The 18,147-nt window shown below is 31.7% G+C and overlaps 1 protein-coding gene across 1 annotated transcript; it reads right to left on the reverse strand.

The window, feature by feature from the left end:
- Positions 1-2,053: 2,053 nt before the first annotated feature.
- Positions 2,054-7,592, reverse strand: LOC133174708 (kielin/chordin-like protein). The gene is made up of 11 exons (XM_061309788.1): positions 7,492-7,592; positions 6,369-6,491; positions 5,623-5,745; positions 4,914-5,036; positions 4,381-4,503; positions 4,060-4,182; positions 3,810-3,932; positions 3,370-3,489; positions 3,022-3,180; positions 2,508-2,636; positions 2,054-2,227 (listed from the first exon to the last, which is right to left on the reverse strand). The coding sequence occupies exons 1-11, from the start codon at positions 7,568-7,570 to the stop codon at positions 2,214-2,216; spliced, it is 1,239 nt and encodes a 412-aa protein (XP_061165772.1). The 5' UTR covers positions 7,571-7,592; the 3' UTR covers positions 2,054-2,213.
- Positions 7,593-18,147: the final 10,555 nt, after the last annotated feature.

The following is an 18,147-nucleotide window of genomic DNA, read 5'->3' on the forward strand; positions in this document are numbered from 1 at the left end:
ATAAAATAACGTCATTTTTTTTAAATTGAAGTTTAAATTACATCTTTAAAAGTCGGGTTGTCGATTTTTTTTCTTCAAAAATGGATATCTGTGGATATTTTTGAACTACACAATATAAACAGAAAACAATCAACAAATAACGAATACTAGCACATTAAATTTTGAAAAAGAAGTACTCATATGAGAACTATTTTTCTAGGAAACAGACTTTTCAAATGATGTCAAATCTTAACCAACACAGGACATCAGAGACAAAATGAGGTTATTGAGAAACATAGTGGTCATTTTGAACAGGTAAACAATGCGTTAAATTGAAAACTGCTGCTGATGTCAAAACTTTACAAAATGTCTGTGTTAAAAGTAAATGAATCAGCGGCACGTCAACTTTCACATTTATAAAACTGTTTGGTTATGTGCTTTACATTTTTACAAAATTTTTCTTGCATTAATACAGCGTAACTTTTTATTTAAACCACGGAAACGGCACATGTTTGTTGAAACACCCCGTGCTCTTCTGTTTTCTGAAACATTTAACCTATGAGTGAATATTAAATTGAAATGTCATCAGCACATGCAGATAATGATTTCTGTAGCTTTTTGCTTAACAATTTATTTTTCTTTTGTCACGGTTGATATCATTTAAAAAAAATTACATAATAAGCGACATCTTACTTCCTATGTAAATGTTTCTTTAAGGTTATTTTAATGTAAAGAACAAAGAAAACTTGGTTTCCTTTGTCTTAAGGTTCCTTAAAGGTTATGTAATTGGCAGTAAAAGGACATCAAAATTCAGTAAGATACGGTAAAAGTAAATTAGATTTACTGAAAGGAAATGGTTTTGTATAATAAACTTCGTTATGTTAGTAAATTGTCAAAACTGACATTGAAATACCACACACTGTTCTCTTATCACTTATTACATTTTTGTAATCAATTATTGTAATTGTATCCTTTAAAAACCATTAATTATGCATTTTTTCATAACTTATAGTATTTTTATTGCATGTTGCGGAGAAGGACGAAACGCTTTGTTTTGTCTACTGACACAATCCTAAAAGAATAAAGATCAAATGGAGAACGGCACAAGAAACCCGGACCACTGGGAAAAAAAACAAAGTTGAAATCAGATGCTTAAAAGGAGAAAGCTTCCTTTATCGACAGGCCATGACTCATGAGCTTTCTCTATTGAAGAGATAAATTGTTCCGCCATTTGTAGTTTGTATCTGATGTACAATGTACAATCCATGAATTAGGCTTATATATGGGATTGTACCCTACTTAAAAAATTAATGCCCAATACAGTGTATAATGTGTAAGATTGACACTTAGAAAATAACTGCATTAATGTTATTTTTAGATTTTTAGATTTATTGGATGGAGTGGAATGGAAAGATAAAAATGCTCATATCACCCGGGGGACCCATATGTTTGGGTAATTATTCCTTATAATTATATTTTTGATTAATTAAAAAATAACTTAAATAATTTTATCATTACCACCCTTATTAGTATCTATGTTTGAAACACAAGCTTTCTCAACTAACATCAGGAAAAAAAAACTTCCCATAAAACTAAAATCAGCACGTGTCTGCCTTAGTAGACGATCAATGTTATGCGTGCATCAATGTTTGTGTGTTGAAAGAAAGTGTTTTTTTTTTTAATTTATTGCAATATCATAAAATAAATTTACTAAATGCAAAACCATTTATAACTAAATGGGATTAACCAATTCTACTAATCAGAACTCTCGGCCGCGACTGACCTAAGTCAATATAAAATGGGCAGCAACTGTTCCTTCGCCATGCGCTCGGCACTTTAAAGTTAAAATTGCGGGTCATTCGGATAAGACCTTAAAAACCGCGACCCCGTGTCAAAGTGGGCGTTGGCACGATAAAGAACCCTCACTGCTCAATGACCCTGAGTGCTGAGTAAAGTTCTAAATTGAAGTCCTTCACCGGTATATGGTGAAGTATCAATATGAGTGAAAAATTCTCGAACAAGACATCAAACAACATACAATGAATCAATCAATCATAACAGATAAAAATTCATCTTACGGTTGACAATATTTATTAATGAACGAAACAGGTGAACATTGAAATAATAAATATTGAAGAATAACTATGATACAACATGAAATGTACATTAATACACTGTCAACTGGATTTCAAAAAAGTATAAAATGGAATCTTGGTCTTTCACTCTCTGGTCTTTTACTTGTCATCATCTATGAATACAAACGAAATCTTTATTAAATAGAATTTATCATGAATTCTGAGATACAGGTATAGTTTGAATAAGAGATTGTTATTATAATTATACCCGATATACAGAAGTAATTGGAGAGTACGTGTTAGTTAAACTACCTGAGTGAGTTATAGCTGTACTTTAAATAAGATATGGTGATTATAATTACCCATGATACTGAAATATTTTGAGCATGACAAAGTAATCACAATTACATGAGGTACAGGGGTATTTTAACAAAACATGGTAATTATAATTACCCGAGATACAGGGATAGTTTGAGCATGACATTGAACCATCTGGTTGACATGTACACATGTTGCAGCCGTCTCCTGCTGGAATCACCTGACCGGAAGCATAACCTTTAGCATTGTAGGTACATCCGGGCTCTGGTTGAACAAAGAAAATGGTGCTCAGAATTACTTGTAAATTATTAAACCTATGTAATTCTGTTATATCAACCAAAATACATAATAGACTTTAAAAAAATTAGCTCCAAAAAAGAATTCGATTTAATTCATCAAAGTTGTAATCTACAAATGTATTTTAGCATATCAGAGGATATGTACCATTATGCCAATTTTGTTTGTAGTATTTGTAGTATGCAACGAAATTTAAATAAATCTATCATATTTATTCCAAGATCAATATGTACCCAAAAATTCTAAACAGTAAATGTTTTAGAAACACTTGAACCTAAGTAAAGCCATCTTTTTTTTCCCACTTAGTACCCTTTAAATACAAATGCTAGGCTAAATTACTTATTTTACTTACTGTCGTATAAAATGCTAGGTTTCTTGGCTGGATATGTTTCACCACAGTTGATTTCGGTACACCTTACGTCACCAGTTGAAGAGCAGATACAGGTGTTGCATTTGTCTCCCTTTGGGAAATTGACTCCAGATTTGTAGATTTTCCCCAAGTACAGACAATCTATAATGAACATTCCAATTGTATTTTTTGACCATAATATATTTTTCAGGGTTATTTAAAAAATCAAGTCATTCTAATGAAAATGTTAACTTGTCATATTTTCAATGTTGTTCAGAGATTTTTTTTTTTGGTAAAAACCATCAAATTCAATTTCTATCGTACATGTTTATTATAAAAATATAGTCATACCTGGATAACAAGAGAATTCAGTACAGCTAAAGTTGCCCGTCACCATACACCAACATGTGTTACACGGATCAGGCTTAAATGTATCTCCAGCTCTATACCTGATTCCTTGATTGTAACAGTCTACAAAGAGCAAAGCTTGATATTCATAATCTATCATCAGAATTGTTTTTAATAATGTGAAAATTTAACAGTGAAAAGTACATGACTGGCTATAACAACAATTTAACATCAAACTTTACTAGGCTAGCAAAAAAAAAAAAAAAAAGAATCGAGATACAAGAGTGTTCGAGATAGCACAGGAACTCAAACTGTGGTCGAAACTCACTTTGATTTATCCCAGGTATTTGACATATCGGCGAGTAATGTATCATCATTTAACTGTATAGTTAAATAAGGTCAATAATGAATGAATTATTAATACTATGTTTATAAAAATTTACCTGGAAAGCACGATTTTTCTGTACACTGTATTGTTCCGTCAATCAGGCATTTGCATGTGTTGCATGAATCACCCTTGTCAAACATGTCACCCCTCGTATAATACATTCCCTCGAAAAAACAATCTGTAAAATGTAAATCCATTTCACTGGTTTGTTTTATGCAGTGGCAGATTAACTTACCAAGACCAAAGTTATGAAGTAAAAGGTATGCTAAAACCCCAGTATTATATTTCTCTGAATGTTGTTTTACCTGGGTAACAAACAGCATTGGTACATTGTGCAATTCCTCCAGGCAGGCATACACAGTCATTGCATCCGTCTCCTTTCCGAAATTTTTCACCAGGGCTGTACACTCTTCCGTTAACTTCACATTCTAAAAAAAGAGAAGATTTTCCACTTTTGTAGCAAAATTATTTTAATGCGCAAATTAAACCAAAATTTAAACAGATACAAATTCATTAATGTTTGTAGATATTTCTTTTCTTTGTACGTAAATAAATTTTAGAACCATTCATCAATTTTGAAATCAATACTAATTTTTGAGAAGTAAGTAAAAAAAAAGGAAACTTACTTGGTTCACATGAGTCTTGAGTACAATGCATGTCTCCAGTAACCATGCACGTGCATCTATTGCAGGCATCGCCCTTGGGAACAACAGCACCGGTGGAATATCTCTGGCCACCAAAAAAGCAATCTGGGAAGTATTAAAGATCAGTTGAGAAATTTGAAAATGAATTATTCTGCTGGTACAAAAATAAATAAATAAATAAATAAATAAATAGATAGATAGATAGATAGATAGATAGATAGATAGATAGATAGATAGATAGATAGATAGATAGATAGATAGATAGATAAATAAATGAATAAATAAATAATAATAAGTATATTACATGTAACAAAACATCGACAAAATTATGATAAATTATAATACATTATCATCGACTGTGTGAAATAAACTTATTTGCTATTGAAAAAAAATATTTCCGTGGTATTTTTTTTTATATTATGTTCAAGGCTCCTTTTTATCTATTGTTCGTTTGATTACATGAGTGTTTCTCTGCTTTATAATTTAATTAAAACATTATTATTTGTGTATTTTACCTGGGAAGCACTTTTTGTTTGTGCATACGACTTTCCCTGTCGGTAAACATTCACACGTATTACAGTCATCGCCCTGGTCAAAAAGGTCACCGACCTTGTAAGTCCTTCCAAGGTGTCTGCAACCTGAGGTTAAAGGTCAAAGTTTAACAACCTCTCAATCATAGCAATGAATGAAATAGAAATGATACAATTTCATTTATCTATTGAAGAGAGAGAAGTTAAGATTAATGACTTGTTCTGAAATAAAATTTCACTGCGCAAATATAAAACAAAAGAAGAATGTGTATGTGGAATTCAAACACTTCGCAATTCATAATTAATTATATTTTTAAAAACAATAAATATGTGAGGTCTTAAAAATAAATTATAGGGCCGACAATGCACATTTCCATCTACAACGTGCAGTCATTCCTGACAGGTTGGTACACTTTTACAACGTTGATATGTCGACCAGAAACTCCAGATTTGGATTTAATTGAAAAATACCTCTAGGGAATAATACCACAATAGAAATCTCCTATAATTTGGTACATACTGGATAAATTAGCTCAAAATATATAAGGACTAAGGAAGTTCCAAAATAATCCAATAAGATTGGATATTTTTAAACAACAGTTAAGACACACTTTATTATATGTATTTGTTAAAAAAAAAAATCTCAATACTAGTAGAACAATATTAAACTGAACTTATTTAGATCCTTTATTACCTGGATAACATGGCTCTTTAGTACATTCTACAGTTCCATCACTGCCACAGACACATTTATTACAACCATCTCCTACTGGAAAAGCAGCTCCTACTTTGTAGATCTGACCAAGGTAGTCACAATCTGACAAAAAACAAAATCGTGTGTAGGGGTTCGTTTATATATTTAAAACACGAATCATAATATATTCAAATATATAATCGGTTTATTATATTCTGCTGTTTCAACACAATTTTACAGTAGGGATGATATTTTCGTCGGTAACAGCTTTGAAAGGGTTTTGTAGACTATTAGAACCTTATTACCATATCCTCCAAGTACAGTGAAATACCTTGGTAGCGAAGTTGCATATTTAAAGTATTGAAAATATTTTCCCTACGATTATTATGAATAATAAATCTATAACTGGATATATCGAAGAAAGCTAAGCCGTCTATGATCATCAGGCCAAACCGAATTTTTCTTAGCTTATTTTTATAATAGACTAAAAAGTATCAGAGAAAATAAATCGTTATGAATAAAATTTGAGGATAACAAAAGTGATCATTCTCAAAAGTCCATTTAAACAGTATAAATAATGAGCAGAGCCTACACAGATCTCTGAAAGAAGAGGTGGGATCAGGTGCCCTGGAGGAGTAAGCATCCCCAGTCACACCCACTCTGTGCTCCTTTTCATTATCAAGTAAAGGGAAAACCCTGTAAATTATTTAGACTGAAAATTAAGGAGTGTATAAACCAACACTTACAACCCTTTGTGTCACAGATAATTTTATAATCCTGTCCACACATGCATTGTCGCCCTGTGGTATCCAGAAATGTTTGTCCTACTCTATATGTGTCATAGCCCACAGAACACACTCCGTCATGTGCTATAATGTTTTTTAAAGAAAAGTAAAAAAAAAGATTAGATCAATAATAAAAGAATATCTACTATATTCTGAGGCTTTTTTTTCACTTGAACAAGAGCAAACTTTCAGCTATTGAAGAAAATGATAAGCAGGAATACTAAAGCATTAGAAGTCAAAGTTTAAAGGATCTAGAAATCAAAGTTCAAAGGATTTAAATTTCTGAGTTTAAAGAATTAAGGTGACTTTATCCCTTTCTCTTTATGTTGAGTTCATATAATATAAATTCGCATTTCTTTATGCATGATCTTTGAAAAAAAAGTTAGCTATGATAGGCATCTGGCTGTATATGTACATGAATGGCTTCTTCGGTTTTCTGACGTTGGAATTTACCATTAAATATTTTGCACACCGAGAAAATGCCTTATTGATTAAATTATGCGCTTCCAAATTCAGAAGGTATAAGCCATTCTTAAGGAATAAAATAAATTTTGTTTCTGAATAAAATATTCTTGCATCCTTTGTTGAATTAGATATTCTTGCATACTATGATTTTACACACCATCTTAATTGGTAAGCTTTTAATTAAAAAAATAAGGCATGCTAATTTCATAGAAGAAAAGAAATGAAACTTAAAAAATCCTTACAAAAACTATCTCCGCATATACTTACGTTTTTAATATAATTGAAACTGAATGACCAGAATTTAGAACACAATAAAATAAAGAAAAACATTTTTTTTTTTACGTTTGAGTCCAAGAACAGATCGAATTAACATAACTTTTTATATAGTATTGGATAGCAAAATACTGAATTTTTGGAGATTGGTACAAACCTTGTTTTGTTCTTTTACATAAACGCGCTGACTTTAAAAAACATCTAAATATCTATAAGAATTATTGATATACTAGGACTTTTTATCAAGTACACTTACAACTCTTCATACGTATACAGACCAAACCACATTTTTATATAAAAAATTGAGGGGGAAAAAAAAACAACCTTAAGAAATATATATACTTACAGTCATCAGCCAGACAAAGTGATATTAAGGAAACAATGAAAAATAGACTGCAGTAATTCTTCATAATGAGAATAAACATCAAGAGGACTAAGATTAAACAAAGCCAACAATACAAGACTGAACTCAATCACAATGTGTAAAACTCATTCAGAGCTCGTCTTATATACAAAAGGTCACAAAAAGGAAGTTCCGGATTTTCGGTCATTTTCAACGGGGCGTAAAGATGACAAACCTAATATTTTAGCAAATAGGTGCAGAATCCTAATTATTATTAATTATTATTTGCATTATAATTATGGCTAAATTTTGACAGATATTTGTGGTTTGGCGATATTTATGTGTCGGGAATGCTGATGAATACTAAGCACCTTTGTTTACCTGTATTTTACCTGTATTTTACCTGTGACGATGCCTCAGGTGTTTTTTTTTTATGGATGCGGCGATGAGATTAAAATACACATCTAATTTCTTTTTATCAAGTAAAATTTCTATCTTTCATTGGTTATCATTTATTTTGGATTCTTTTGATTGATCAATTGTTCATGATTTTTCTCCTCCTTTTTTTTCTTCCTGTAGATTTTTTTCATTATTGATTTCCAAAGAAATGAACTGATAATAAGAAAAGCTGTCATATGATTTTAATAAAATAATGCTTGTTTTTCTTGAATGCTTGATTTTCCACCAAACTTTCAGCCACATGCACTTTCAATGCTGCAAAAGCAGCTGTTTAAATTGCAAAAAAATCAAGTAAAAACTGAAAAATCTTCATTATGTTCTACTTAAAAATTGAAAGGCTGGAAAGTGACGTAGCATTGATTTAATTTGATAATTTGTTAACCAGGATTTAGATGACTCATAATTGTATTTACCTGAAAATTTTATATTTTATTAAGTTACAAAAAGTTCTTTCAAATAGGTTTCTCCAGCTGATTTTTTTTCCCATAATTTGTATTTGTTAAGATTTAAAGGTTACAAGTTATTACCACAAGAACGCAAGATTTCCTTGAATAAGAAACAAATTTTTGCGATAACTTCGCATCGATCCTACACGTTTGCTAAAAATAATTCTTACAATTTTTCTAAGAGGCAACAAGCTCTTTTTTCAGAGGTTGGTGATATCTTTCCTGTCCACAAAATGTCATTTGTTTGTTTTCAATGTAGAGAGCTATTAAATGCATGATAAATTGTTCATATAAACCCTTTTTTGTTTTGTTTTTTTTTTGTTTTGCATCCAGCGTTGTAAGTCTATGAATTTCATAGTATGATTTGATTTATTTTCTTTAGACATATCTGTGTGCATTGTATTGTCATTAAATTTTAATTTTGAATATTATCACCTTATGTTTTTGTCTTCAAAGTCCCTGACTTTTAAGAGAAATTATCTATCGTTTAATTGTATTAGGGAATCACTGCCTGATTCGGTGGGTATGTCAGGGCATTGATAACAGCTGGAAACGTGGGATTATTTGCATAACAGGTGATGCCCACGTTCCATCTGTCAATGATGTCCCTGATATATGCAACAAACTAGTCAGTAATTCATCATATTTACAGTTATATTTGAAATAGAAATGTTTGTTAAAGTCCCACTCGAGAATTTTTCAATCATATGGAGACGTACCACTTGTCGGTAGAGGACTGCAAATTTAGACCTATATTCGGTACTCAGGAATATTGAGCAGTGAGGGATTTTTTTTTCGTGTCAGCACCTACTGCGACACGGGACCTCGGTTTTATTATCCAAAGGACCCGTCTCCATGTCCCGCATGGTATTCAAACCCGCGACGTAAGGATCAACTCCATACATCGCGACTCCAGAGCAGACGCTCTTACCACTGCGCCACGAGGGCGACGAAATAGAAAAGTAAATATAAATTACAAATGCTATCTAAGAGATTTAAAATAGAAAAGGCATTCCATTTTAATTTCCATAAATCCCGCCCACTGATGCCAGACACAGATATTGACATGCATATTAGGCATTTGACCTTTCACTTGGCGATGTTTACATTAAGTTGTAAATATCGAGAAATCAACAAACAACTTTCAAAGAGTTACTACAGAATCACAGAGAAAACAGATAGAAATGCAAATATTTCCAAATAACATATCTACAGATTTTTGCGCGTAAATTTTAGCTTGAACGCATTTTTGTGTAAACACATTTTTTAGTACATAAATTCATATTTATCAGGGTAATGTGATGCTATTGGCGTATTGTCGTAGTCTTATTTATAAGGAATGGAGATCTGGGGCAACCCATTAATAATCTTTTATAGTAAGTTGTTTTTTTTTTTCAATGAGTGTACAATCAATTAGAGGGAAAATAATGAATTTTGAAATAAACAATAGGTAATAATAATTTAGTTTTCTGTCTTAAAGCTTATCTGCAAAAAAAATGTTTTTCTTTTAAATATTTGAACAGAAATTGAACATACAGATTTATTGAATTTATTGAACGCAATTTATTTCATATTGTTTTTGGCTATGGAAACTTTGAAAATAAATTTAACGTATAAAGAGCAAGGTTCTCTTAGGGCCTTGTTGGCCCTGTGAAATTTTTTTTAAAAAGTGAAACTTCTTAGTTTTAGTTGACAATGAATGAAATACATTTACACCCCTAATGACTGCTTATCTTTCAAAAATGACATAATTTTCCGGCTAGTCAATGCATTATGATGTTTTCCCATATCCACAAAATTTCTACAAAACGGCAAAACGTTGAAACTATATTTCAATATCAAGTAGAGAGCAAGCGCAAACTTTTATCTAAATAGTGCAGTTATATGATGATAGAACTGCTTTGAAGAATAAAAAAAAAATTAATCGAGGGGTGGGCTCATATTTTGATTCTTCCCTGAAAGTACTCAAAAAAAACCGGTTTTCTTGCAAAAATTCAAGAATATTGCAATTTCACAAAATAAAGCTTGTCTTCCAATACCTGGACCATCAGAGGAAACTATGTTTTATAGGAATGAAATCACTTAATAGTCTCTTATTTATACTGATGTTTGAAATGGGACTTAGAGTGTTTGTTATTAAACTGGTAAACCTACAGGGCCATTTTATGCATAAAGTTAACCTAGCTCTTTTTTTTAAAACAATGCAAGGTAAGGTGTCTTTAACAAAAATAACTGACCGTGGAATTAAGAATTTTGTACAAAATCTTCAATAATTGGTTTTCCTTATAACTAAGTTGAATGAGGAGTAATATAATGTATTAAACAAATATTTCCCTTTCCTTTTTTGGCATGCTGTATCTTCAAAGCTTTCACAATAACATTTTTCTAGAAATACGATTTGTTTTCCCATTAGGTCTATTATAAGCCTAGGATTAAATGGGGTCGGTTTATTCCACTTGCACTTCCCTTTCAGCTAGATGTAAGAAAAAAAATGTGTCACATCATATATAAATATAAATGCAAATAATGTGTTTCCAAGAAGAAATATGTTTTGCAGATTTAAATCTCTTTTGAATTCCGGGGACATAAAATATCATTCCTTTCTTGGAGACTGGAAAAAATATAATACAATGGTTGGTCAAGCCCTCTGAACGTGATTGGTATGTCCTGTTGATATTTGAAGTAGCTTGCTGAGGCACCAAAGGGAAGATGCAAACATTTATTCATATTTTTGTGGGGTCATTGATTTTACCTTTTTTCTCTATTTCGTATTTTTGTAAGATTTGCACGTTTGGGATTTTTCAATATTCGTTTTCTTTTATTTCATTATATATAAATTTCTTTTTATAGAATGCACTGTGATGTCGAACAAAATGTAAATGTTTTTTGCTCCCTTACTACTATAGATGTAAGCATATTCCTCTTATGCAATCGAAAATGATAGGCTGAAGAAAATTGCGGTCACTTTATACATGATAATATCTTTGTCAGTTAGTTTAATTCTTGACCATACATATTAATTTGACATTTGCAAGCACCTGCACAAACTGTTGTTTGACACATTTGTTGTAATTTCTCAAAGCGTTTGACAGTAAAAAATTATTCATGTACATTCAATAAGTTTGATTTTTTCGTCACTAATATTGCTTTGATGCAAAGCATTAGACTTTCATATTTGCACTTTTAATTGATATTTAATCTGCAAACAAATACGCTATTAAATCTGCAATTTGAAATAATATTTTATACAATACAGAACAAAATAATTTAATTTGTTTTCAATGATACTTAAAGACAAGAGGCCCATGGGCCACATCGCTCACCTGAGCACTTTGGCTAGGAAAAAAAGCAAAAATTAGTTCAGTATTGAAAAGTTTACGGGGGGGGGTGAATTTTAAACTACCTAATGATGCATTCATATCAATATAACAAATGGCTTTGCTGTTCTTGAGCAGCAGATTTTTTCCCATATATTCATATGTAAAACTTTGATCCCCCATTGTGGCCCCACCCTACCTCCAGGGGCCCTCATTTGAACAAATTTCATTCTACACTCCCAAGGATGCCTCCATATTAATTTGACTAATCCTGGCTTGTCTGTTCTTGAGAAAAAGATTTTTTCCTATATAATCCTCTGTAAACTTTGATCCCCCATTGTGACCCCATCCTATCCGGAAGGGGGGGGGGGGGCAGGGGGATGTCATGACTTGAACAAACTTGAATCTACACTACCTGAGGATGCTTCCATATAAATATGACCAATCATGGCTTTGCTGTTCTTAAGAAGATTTTTTAAGGTATTTTCCTATATATTTCTATGTAAAACTTTGATCCCCCATTGTGGCCCCACCCTACCCCCGGGGGTCATGATTTGAACAAACTTGAATCTACACTACCTGAGGATGCTTCCATGTAAATATGACCAATCATGGCTTTGCTGTTCTTAAGAAGATTTTTAAAGATATTTTCCTATACATTTCTATGTAAAACCTTGATCCCCCATTGTGGCCCCACCCTACCCCGGGGATCATGATTTGAACAAACTTGAATCTACACTATCTGAGGATGCTTCCATATAAATATGACTAATCATGGCTTTGCTGTTCTTAGGAAGAAGATTTTTAAAGATATTTTCCTATATATTTCTATGTAAAATTTTGATCCCCCATTGTGGCCCCACCCTACCCCCGGGGGTCATGATTTGAACAAACTTGAATTTACACTACCTGAGGATGTTTCCACATAAGTTTCATCTTTCCTGGCCTAGTGGTTCTTGAGAAGAAGATTTTTAAATGACGCCATTATTTTTTCACTAATTCCTAATTATCTCCCCTTGAAAGAGGGCGTGGCCCTCCATTTGAACAAATTTGAATTCCCTTTACGCAAGGATGCTTCATGGCAAGTTTGGTTGAAATTGGCCCAGTGGTTCTGGAGAAGACGTCAAAAATGTGAAAAGTATACAGACGGACGGACAGACCGACAGACAGACAGACAGACGGACAGACGGACGACGGACAAAATGTGATCAGAAAAGCTCACTTGAGCTTTCAGCTCAGGTGGGCTAAAAAAACTAGTCTAGAAAACAAAATATTTTATTTTATCATACTTTCATGTAAATAGGTTAAATCTAAGTCATAAAAATGTTTAAAAAAACTATTAACCTCTGAATGATGAAACCACGCCCTCAATCGTAGCAACATTCGACATTGCTCGACGAAGGCTGATATTCCGAAAAATGATAACTGCGCAGATTTTATGTGTATTTGTATAACACTCAGTATAATATGTTTAGTTTGGGGTGGCATTGAAAATATTCATCCCTCGAAAACTATTGTTAACCTCGCCTGTACTATATATATCCATTCATGATATCAAAACCCGTTTATCCCAGCCGCCTCAAACATAAAAAGAATTATATAGAAGTGTTTTAATTCGTTATAAAATTACAAAACATTTTAAATACAAAAACCAAAGTATTTTATAGTATGAATACAATGCTTAATTTTTCATATTCTACAAAATACAATTATGTACATTTCAAGGCAGATATATCATTCTCAAAGCAATGGGGCTGGAGATTATACCCAGTTTTAGTGGGGTTCAGCTATCAAATCGGCGAATCCCCCTAGATCGGACACCACTCCATTAGTATAATCCAATGTCCACATCAGATTGGTGGTCTGTAGACCATGCGGATAAAGTGCCCTATCAAAGGACACTAAACACAAAATAAAGTGCCAACTGTACCAGTAGTAATTTGGTTACTTGCAAAATACTCATAACTTCTTGTTATGTGCTTCACAATGAGCAGATGACAAATAAAATAACAAATATATATTTAATCTCAAGTTGTTCCTAAATCTCTGATTGCTTAATAAGGTTTTGATGGTAGTTAATATATATTTTAAAAATACAGATAACCAATTTTATTTGGTTTAATAAAAGAATGGAGATATTGCCTTTATTTCAAAAATGTCCTTGCAGAAAAGAATGAACATTGATTTTTTTTTCTTTTATAATGCAATAACTTAAATTCATTTTTTTTTAAATGAATTTATTTACATTTCAAAGCTATAATTGGCTGTGTAGTTTGTATGTTTGTCTTTAAAGACCTCAAACAATGAATTCCTGGAAAATCGAATTCATTTATGTATGTCTGATTATATTGAAGGTAACAGATCCCAACCAACCGCAGCATTCAAAGAACGGGCAAGATTGATCATTGGCTATGAATCTCAAATCATAAAATTAAAATCATTTGAGTAATCTGTTTTTTTTTAATTCATAAGAGTTAAGCATGATACCACCTTTAATTGTTTTGTTTTTCTTCTATTGAAATATAAGCATATATAACTATGAATTTTTCCATTTGCTTTCTTTCAGTAATGAAAAAAAATCATTTTATCTTCATACCTTCAGGAAAAGAATAGCTTTATGGAACACTGAGAAGTCTTACAGATAGCAGAAAATGTATTCATTGTGTCCATTTAACGAAGTATTTGTTTGAAAATACACGAATTTTTCCATTGAATTTCTTTGTTAACCGATTGTGAAAAGACTATCATCCCTGATGTTACTGTACATATTCCTGGTTTCTGTATCTCTATTCTGTAAGAGTCTCTCTCTCTCTCTCTCTCTATATATATATATGATTATAGGATTTCTGAGCTAAGAGTAAATGCATAATTCTTGTAAAATGCACTCATCAACTATCTGGACATTGATGATAACTATGAAATACTAGAACTACAAATATCATATTGATATCAGATAAAAACTGAAAACTTGTATTCAAAAATCTTTGAAAATATAATTGGTGTTAATAATATTTTGATATTTTTCTTTATAAAATGGAAATTAATAACATGACATGAAAACAAAAGGATGATAAGAAAAGATGTTACAAAGATTTTATTACCGTGGATATCATGGAAGAAAACGCATTGGCATTTATAATTACATTTTCATTGTTTTCTATTCTGTCCATTTAATATTTATAGATTTTAACAAGAACAAGTGAATTTATTGCAATCGATGCCGTAGTGTTATCTATAATTATAACTGGCAATGACATTTGGCGATCTCATTTTCAATATTAATTTGAATTAATTTAATAAACCACAGCGAATTGGGAACATTTCTTGATATCAAATAGTTTGCCTTCTGTTCGTAAATTTAATAAACAAAACCTTTACTTATAAATTGTCTTTGGAAGATGAAATGTAGTTTTTTCCCCAATCATCAGCCTAAGATTGGGTGGGGTTGATTTATCGCAGCTGCACTTCCCAATACAGCTACGTAGTTGATTATGTATAATAAATATGCCACAGCATATCTAAATTTAAAAATATCTATATCAGAAGCGTTTCCAAACAGAAATATGATTTACACACACACACACCTCTTCTACAATTCATGAGTGTAAAGATCAACATATTCTTGTTCATTTGGAGATTGGGGAAATAATAAAGCGATGATTAGTCAGATCCTCAGAACGTGATTGTTATGTCCTGTTGATATTTGAAGTGGGTTGTAGAGGCACTTTAGGGAATTTGCATACCGTTATACACTTTTGTTTCCAGGCATTTGTAATTTTCTTTTCTCGATTTTGTATTTTAATCAATCTGCATATATGTGTATAGGATTAATCACTGTTCTATAATTTCACCTTTTATTGAAATATGAAACATTTGCAGTGTTTTCCTAATAAACCAACTATGAAATAGACTTGATTGCAAATTTCTATATAGCCATGCAAAGAAAAATCGCGCTAAAGTGCCATCATAATGAGGCTTCCGAACTAGTAATGAAAATAAAACGATAAAAGATTGCGAACATTCCACTTTGGATGTATTTTTGTTTGTTTGACAAATGTAAATAAAATGATTGATTCATGAATTTTATTAGCGTGTAGCGAAATCGCGCTTCATGAAATATGCCTGCATGGCAAGTCTATGTGTATATACAAATATCACTCATAAAGCTAAAAACATTCCTTAAATGTACCTTCTATAAAATGTTCTCTGATGTAGTGCAACATTTAAAAAATTGATCATGCAGCTCTTATTTTTCTAAAATCAAATAGCAACACCAATTCACTAAGTTAAAAAAAGAGAAGGATTCACCCATATTTTTTTAAATCTTTAATGAATTCTGCGAGAAACTCTGCACAAAGTTTATTTCAATGAATATAAGGAATATTTTGGTTGTAATGAAATCCTGTGACTTTCTGATAATCGAGTTCTACTGTACTTTTTCACAACTTCTTAACAAAACAATCTCGGAATAAAGTCAAATATTAATCCAGGCGGAAGATAAATACTAAAAAATAAGCTAATTAGTTCTTGCGGTACTTTAAATTTATTTTTATTTATATTTAAGAACAATTAACAGTTGTTGGTGTTGATAAGTTGTTAAAGAAGTCAAATCACGAAAATCGATTTTGATAAATATTGTTTGATTAAATTGAAAATAGTAAAACCTAACCAACCGCATTAAAAGAACTGATAAAGATTGATTATTACTAATTAAACTAAAATTATCTAATTATAATCATTTGATTAACCTGGTATTTATTCATTCAGAAATAGACACAAGATGACAGGAGCATCCATTGTCTTTAGTAGTCTTTTCTTCAAATAACTATTAATTTATTTCGATCGTTTGAATTTTTTAAGTAATTTTAAGAAAAAAAAATTAATCATCGTATCTCCAAAATAACAAATGCTTCATGGAAAACTCTTCTAGATAAAAGATTATGAAACAATTGTCTCACATTTTGACGCATTATTAGACAATTAAAATATTTGAAAATACAAGAAGTTTTACTCAAACGATCATGTCTTTTTACGGAAGACAAACATCCCTTTTGTCAGTGTAGAGAGTTAGGGGTAATTTATAATTGGTATTCTGTTGCACTTTTTCTATATATAAAGGATTTATGAACGAAGATGTCTGTAAAAGACCTAGATTCACACATCGATTTGTCCTTTTTGTAGATTAATATTTTCCCGTTATTTCCCGATCATGACAAAGAGCACACGGTGGGTGTGACCGGTCGGCAGAGGATGCTCACTCCTCCATGGCACCTGATCCCACCTCTGATGTTTTGGAGGTCCGTGTTTGCTCTGCAATTATTTTGTAATGTTTAATGGACTTTTGAGCTTGAATACTGTTCGTTATCTCCATATATTTCATGAAATAACAGGGCTGCAAATCTCATTTAGAAATCGTTTAAGACCTTAAAATTCGAATTTGATAGTTTTTAAAAATATAAATGATGTTAATGAAAAGTTTTGATTTCTTTCAGAATATGAATTTAATTAGCGAAAAGTACAAACGGATGTTATAAAAGATTAATGAAATTTTATAACAGGGAAATACTCATGTAATGTACATGTATTTACATACAAACATCGACACAGAGTTATTCTGAGCAATATTAACAATTGATCAGTATGTCAAATTGATGCACGTCCTCAGATCTGATGAAAAGGCATTGCATAAAATGTTGCTTGTTGAAATTGACATTCACGTTACAGGATAAATACAAATGTGCAAACATGAGCAGGACTTTCTTTGCAAGAAAATAATTCTGGTACATGTATTTAACCACTTAAAATGATATTGACTTCGTATCATACAAATGTGGTCGCCCGCGTGGCGCAGTGGTTAGAGAGTCTGCTCTAGAGTCGCGAAGTAAGGAATTGATCCTTACGTCGCGGGTTCGAATCCCACTGTGGGACGTGGAGACCGGTCCTTCGGATGAGACCGTATAAACCGAGGTCCCGTGTCGCAGTTGGTGCTGGCACGAAAAAGACCCCTCACTGCTCAATGGCCGTAAGTGCCGAGCATAGGACAAAATTTGCAGCTCTCCACCGGCAAGTGGTGGCGTCTCCTTAAGAGTGAAAAATTCTCGAGAGGGACGTTAAACAACATACAATCAATCAATCATACAAATGTGTTCGTTGACCAGTTTTCATGTATTTGTCGCCTCAATGTCATATTGGTCATTCAAGAGCATTTCATGAAAATTGTTTTATTTTTCTAGATGAAAAATATTTTTTTTTTTAAAAAATACCATAAATCTATCTTTTCTACAAATTTATTATTGTCGTTTAAGGTATGTCACTCGTCAGCTTTTTAGAAAAGTTCAGTCAGAACCTCTTACTTCAAAACTATTTAATAAAATTCAATTTTTATAACATACTTAAATTAAACAATGTAAGTTGTTCAACATTCAATGAAAAAACTG

Source organism: Saccostrea echinata, unplaced genomic scaffold (genome assembly GCF_033153115.1).
Source record: "Saccostrea echinata isolate AGI-Se365-2 ecotype Australia unplaced genomic scaffold, CSIRO_AGI_Sech_v1 ptg000058l, whole genome shotgun sequence".
Classification (NCBI taxonomy): domain Eukaryota; kingdom Metazoa; phylum Mollusca; class Bivalvia; order Ostreida; family Ostreidae; genus Saccostrea; species Saccostrea echinata.